This window comes from Etheostoma cragini, chromosome 13 (assembly GCF_013103735.1).
Source record: "Etheostoma cragini isolate CJK2018 chromosome 13, CSU_Ecrag_1.0, whole genome shotgun sequence".
Lineage (NCBI taxonomy): Eukaryota > Metazoa > Chordata > Actinopteri > Perciformes > Percidae > Etheostoma > Etheostoma cragini.
Genome location: NC_048419.1, coordinates 25,145,988 through 25,152,348, shown reverse-complemented (window position 1 = coordinate 25,152,348; position 6,361 = coordinate 25,145,988). Strand labels below are relative to the sequence as shown.

General features: G+C 41.0%; 1 protein-coding gene across 1 annotated transcript in view; it reads left to right on the top strand.

Annotated features, from left to right (window-relative positions):
• Window positions 1-6,361, top strand: part of wwc1 (WW and C2 domain containing 1) — a 54,773-nt gene that overhangs the window by 25,741 nt on the left and 22,671 nt on the right. The window contains exons 7-9 of the mRNA XM_034889998.1: window positions 3,461-3,607; window positions 3,868-3,938; window positions 4,454-4,699. Of these exons, the coding sequence (XP_034745889.1) occupies window positions 3,461-3,607; window positions 3,868-3,938; window positions 4,454-4,699 (464 nt within the window). The remainder of the gene's footprint in view (window positions 1-3,460; window positions 3,608-3,867; window positions 3,939-4,453; window positions 4,700-6,361) is intronic.

Sequence of the window (6,361 nt, the reverse complement as noted above, 5' to 3'; positions counted from 1 at the left end):
GGGGGGGGGGGAGATCCACACCACTACCTGGAGGAAAGTTTATTGGGTTCTTTAGAAAAAATGGTTGCCTGTTCCTAGCAAATATCACGTGTGTATTTTTCCCTGTAAGGGGGTATTTAACTGCATTTACTTCTCATCTCGGGTATAAAATAGTCCCGAAGTCCCTTAAACAGATAGATGGGCTTATTCTCTGGCTTATTTACCCCCAAAGTGGACGTACAGGACACCACAGCGTAGGTGCAGCGTCTGTTGGGCTGATATGTCAGGTGACACTGTATCTCTGGCACTGCTAGTGTGAGTTTAGAAAAAGGCTTGAAGGATGTAGCAGGGTGGCCGCGGGTCCTTAAAAAGTCCCAAAACGCCTTCAATTTAACTTGTTAATACCTGCAGCCACCCTGTGTAGGTAACATTTTGAGTACCATTTTCCAGCTATTTTTCTTGTTTGGTTAATTATTTTGTTAATGAAATCAACGAATGACGTCAAAACATTATGGAAACCTCCCAACCATCCCGGAGTTAAGGATGAAATCACCCAAATTATGGAATGGGCAATACATGGGTATATTTGAGGCTGTATATATCGTCCTACATTTGAGATATCGTGATATGACACGGTTTTAAAGGCTGCAGTACAGTTCAGTGATGCCGTTTTCTTAGCAGACTGTTCTAGCTGTTCTCTGATTTTATTTCCCATGTTGCCCAGCTGTATGCCGATATCTCCGATAGGGTCGGGTATCATTGGGTCTTTTTACTATTCCCGTGCCGAACCGGTACTTTCAACGATTCCGATTCCTATACTGATTCTTGAAAAACTAAAAATGACATCAAAGAAAGGCTCTTTTGTAGTTTATTTGAATTGAAAATGATTTAAAGTTAATAGTATATTAACATTTTGAGGTACTCACCTAACACACAACTACAATAATTTAACAATAACGGTTAACACAATTAACAAGGAACAGCTAAATAAAGGCTGCGTTGCTTTTCTAACCAGAGCCCAGAGGGAAAATATGACATTTACAGTTTTATTTTGATTGCTAGACGACGGTGGGCCCAACTGGAGTTCATGTGGACCCAACTCTAGTTTGTTTTTCATTGCCAGAACACAGTTTTCTAATCTCTACACACTCACGCCATCGCTTTAACCACAACCTGCACAACACTTGGGATCTACAGCACGTTGTTCAAAGGCTAACACACACCTGTCATACCTATTAACCCGACATTCAGAACGTCCGTCTGGTGCCTATCAAACACTGCTGACTGCAATTTCACCTGAGAGACTAAGCCAGTCTGGATTTATACTTGTTAGTGAACATGTACTGGACGTATTTATATAGAGAAAGCTCAGAAAGACGTGTTTGTTTGCGCCTGGAGCGTCAAAGAACATAAAACATTGTCTTTTATACGACTGGAATCTAAAACTGAGCCCACAGGCATCATAAAGAGGATGTATGCTATATTAGCAAGTATAAACAATTCATTAATTGTAAAAAATAATAATAAAGAAAATAAACAACAGCAAAAAACTTCCCCTGTTCCTAAAGGCAAACCCCACAAAACATGAAAAAAAGTGTATGGCTATATTGCTTTCTGGTAGTTTTCTCAGTTATTAAATGCGTTTGTTTAAATGATATTTGCCTTTCTAACTGTGTTTTTGCTCGTTTTAACTGCAAGGTGTCCTTGACTGCTATGAAAGGTGCCCATAAAAAGAATGTGTTATTGCTTGTTATTGAATAAAAACGCCCCAGTGTTGATGGTGCTCTTCTTACACTCCCCATACATGCATCATAGATTTAAAATATCAGATATTATCAGGCGAGTCTGGCTGCAGATTCATTTTGACTCATGTTGGTTTGGAGGGAGAGAGAGGAGAGTGTGTTCAATAATACATAATCGGCTCTGTGGACTCCTCTCTGCCTCCCTCTTTCTCCCCCCCCCCCCTTACCATCTGCAGCGGACAGTCGAGTCTGTCTGTATGTATCTGTGTGTGTTTTTGCTCTTCTTGAGTGCACTCCTTCATGCACGAGGGATTCAGAGAGATCACAACTAGAGAAAGGGAGTTTTCTCCCAAACAGGACCACACTGACGGCTACGGCTAAAGCTGACACAATTAGAAAAGTAATGTATTAGTCGATCAATAGAAAATGATTAGTAAATAATGGATTAATAGTCTCGGTCAAACATTCTCTTGCTCCAGCTTCTCAATTTGGGAGAATCTGCAGCTTTTCTTCATGTCGGGATATTAAAGACATTTTACGACACGCTGCAGCAAAACAAGAGGACTATGCCTTAAATTGAAATGATGTGGATTCACTTTGTTTGGCACACACACACACACACACACACACACACATACTTATGTATGAATTGCAAAAGCTAGCTTCAAATCAGAGGAGCAGCTGCTCCATTGAGAGGAAACTGCATCCTCTGAAGCAGTTTTGCCAATGTTTCTCTTTACCAGTCACCTGTGAGGAAATGTAGGTGTGATGAGCACACAGTGTAGGATTTATTGGTAATGAAATCTCTCAAATATACTATATATATATATACATGTACATACATGTACATAATCACTAACTTTATCTTAGAGCTGGTATGTTATTTTCCACTCCATCTTAAAGCAAAGATAAGGTGCATTCCCCAGCCGGCTTCAAAACCAGCCGCAGAGTCCTGTAAGATATTCATCATGGCAGTAAAGATAAGAAGAAGGAGAGCGGCAGCCTGCGCTGCTGCTGCTGCTGCTGCTGCTGCTCTGTCCCTGTAACAGACATGGAGGACATGCAGCAAACACAGAGCACGTCGTCTTTTCCACTTAAAATTGTCATTTTACAGATGCTCTTTGCCCTGAGCAGCTCTCACTGGAAGTGTTTTTGAAATAGTATTGAGTAAAAGTTGACATATTCCAGTCTGTGATTATCATCAACATCCATTCCTTTAATTTTAGTCCCAATAATTCCTGATTTCTGCTTTTCTTACTCAAACATTAGGTATACTTTCTTATAAATAAGTTTTTTTTTTTACCAGGAATTCACAAAATAACTGTAAAACTAGGCAAGAAGTTAGTGTTACGTAGTGTTGAACATTGAAAAAGGCATCACAGGTGTTGGGGGAAAAAAGGGGATTTTTTTTTTAGAAAAAGTTAAAAACATCGATAAAAATCATCAACAAAAGTGCTTGATTTTCATTTTAACTGGAAGACAACACAAGGGTTAATTAGCCTTGTAGGAACTCATTTGGCAATGGCTTGAATGTAACGGACGTTACGTTAATATATCAAAAAGTTCCACACTAAAGCTCTACATATCTTAATTAAAGTGTTTTATTTTTACTTCATCGGATTTTCCTTAATCCCCTCCTGTTTTGTCCCCGGTGTAGATGTTACCTGCTGCTGTGTCCCAGTTGTTCCTTGCAGTCCTGCATGTTTTTATTCATGTAATCTCCCGTCCCTGTTGTCCAGAAACTGGCGGTCTTGAAGGACAGTTTCCAGCTGGACTCGGGCTCCCAGCAGGAGCTGTGGGGCAGCAGTCCCTCGCTGGCCAACTCCGAGCTGTCCCTCCCTCGCCTCTACTCGGACGCCGGCTCCCAGACCGACATCCCCGCCGAGGTGAGTCTCATTCTCACTTCTCTGTCTTTCCACAGCGTGAAGCTGACTCTTGAGTCCTGGTCTGGACTAATGGTAATGATGTCATTTATAATGATATATATCGGTCAGGCCTCATTTATCTGCAGAACAAGTATTTTTACTTTTGATACTCTAATTACGTTAAGCTGATAATACTTTCTAGTTCTTTTTACACGTACAGGTTTTTAAATGCAGGATGGCTTTTTGCAATGTGGTGTTTTGACATTGTTTACTTTTTTCAGTTCATGACCAGCACCAACAAACTGGCGGAGAAGGTTCGCCTGAGTCTGAAGTACGAGGAAGCCAAGAGAAGGTAGACATGACTTTGTCTGGATAGTGGCGTGCGTGCGCGTGCGTGTGTGTGTGCGTGTGTGCGTGCGCGTGCATGTGTGTTTTTAAACCTATAGCCTGCACACAAAAGATGTATAACACAGGAAAGGATAGTAAAAAAGCCCAAAAGCATAATGAGACAAAAACAAATTATCATCATATTTTTTTAGTGAGAACTCAGAAATAACTACAAATAACTAATATTAGGGAAATCTGTTTATGTTTGTAACGTGTTTCTGGATTATTAATAATTTTTATATATAAATATATACCGGCTCATATATCGGCAAATCGGATTTTTAAATAACCAAACATTCATGTCGGTATCAGCCTTAAAAATCCTTTATTGGTCGTGCTCTAATCACTTCCTTTGTTCTTTCTCTCCGTTTCCATCATCCTTCACATCTGCTCCACCTTTTCCTCCCTGCACCTCCTCCTCCGTCTTCTCCCCCCCCCCCCCCCCCCCCCCCCCCCCCCCCCCCCCCCCCCCCCCCCAAGGATCGCCACCATCGAGGTGCAGATCGCCAAACTGGACAGCGAGGCGTGGCCGGGGCTGCTGGACCCGGAACGGGACCGCCTCATCCTCATCAACGAGAAGGAGGAGCTGCTGAAAGAGCTGCAGTACGTCAGCCCGCGCCAGCGCCTGCAGCCCAACGACGCCGAGAAGCTGGAGTCGGAGAAGAAGCGTCTGGAGAGAGACCTCCAGGCCGCCAGGGACAACCAGAGCAAGGCCCTGACCGAGAGGTGGGTCTTTGCTAGAGATGGTCCCGGATTGGGATCGAGGGATACTGGTTATTAGTTAAGACTTTACAGTAGTTAAAAGTGGTAAGGATGCCTCCTGGGGGGGTCCCTAGGGAGGTGGTCCAGGCACGTCCAGCTGGGGGGAGGCCTTGAGGAAGACCCAGGACTAGGTGAAGGGACGTCCAGCTGGGAGGAGGCGAAGACCCGGGACTAGGTGGAGAGATTATATCTCCAACCTGGCCTGAGTAGTTAATGAAAGCGATATTTGGAAACAAAATGCATTTACAGTTAAATGAAAATGTTTAAGTCATATTTAGGATTTGAAACACACTCCAATACACAGCTTAGTTTAAATGCTTTAAGCAATTATTTAATTATTGAGAAACATTCAACATAACACCTGGAGCTGGGCAAAATAGATATTATTATATTGATATCACGATATGAGACTAGATATAGATTTTGGATATCGTAATGTCGTAACATTGCATAAGTGTTGTCTTTTCCAAGTTTTAAAGGCTGCATTACAATGAAGTAATGTCAGTGTCTGAACTTACCAGACTGTTGTAACTCTTCTGTTATTTGCCTTTAAAACTGAGTCATTATATCCACATTACTGATGATTATTTATCAAAAATCCAACTGTGTAAATATTTTGGAAAGCACCATCAGTCAACACTAAAATATCGTTGCGGCATGAGGTATTTGGTCAAAAATATTGTGATATGATTGATTTGATTTTCTCCGTATCGCAGAGCCCTAAAACACCCAGTAACAGTCAGATAGTGGAGGAGGGACTGAGAAGAAGTCCTGGATCTTAACAATCCTACCTGCAGCTCCTTTAAATGTCTCGAAGAGCTCAGCATCTAGGGCGGGGTCACATGGAGAAAATCAAATATCTCAATATTTAAACTGCAGCAATATTGTACTGTTGACTATCGTCGCTTTCACAGAATATTCACACAATGGGTTTTGATCAACAATCATCAGTAATGTTGATATAACGACTAAGTGGGTAAAGGTAAATAATAAAACAGTTACAACTGTCTGGTGAGATGACATCACTTTACTGTAACGCAGCCTTTAAAACCAGCAAAAGACAACTCGTGCAATATTAGGATATCCACAATCTCACACGATATCTAGTCTCATATCTCGACATTGATATAATATCGATATATGTCTCAGCTCCACCAGCAACACAATTATCAAATCATATTGTAGTTTTTATTTTTTGGAGTAAATGTAACTGTGTTAAATGGTTTCATGACATCGTCTCATAAGGTTGCAGGCCCCTTCGTATAGTGACAGACTTTAAGAAATCAGCAAATATAATCCAAAAGAAACAATCATCCAAAGAAAGGATATTATATCGGATTGTGATAAAACAGTTGACACACACCCCTAGTTACAGGCCTGTATAATATATAACCTATATTATCATAGGCCTGTATAACATAAACACACTGATGATAATACACCGGGGAGCACAGAAAAACCAAAAGGTGTGTGTCTCAGTTGTTTCTGTCTTTGGATGAAAGCAAAGCTGACATTAGCCGACACTACAAACCAATAACAGCTGGACCTGTGCCTGCATCGGTTTTTATACTACTAATATAGTATAAAAACATATATATATATATATATATATATATATATATATAT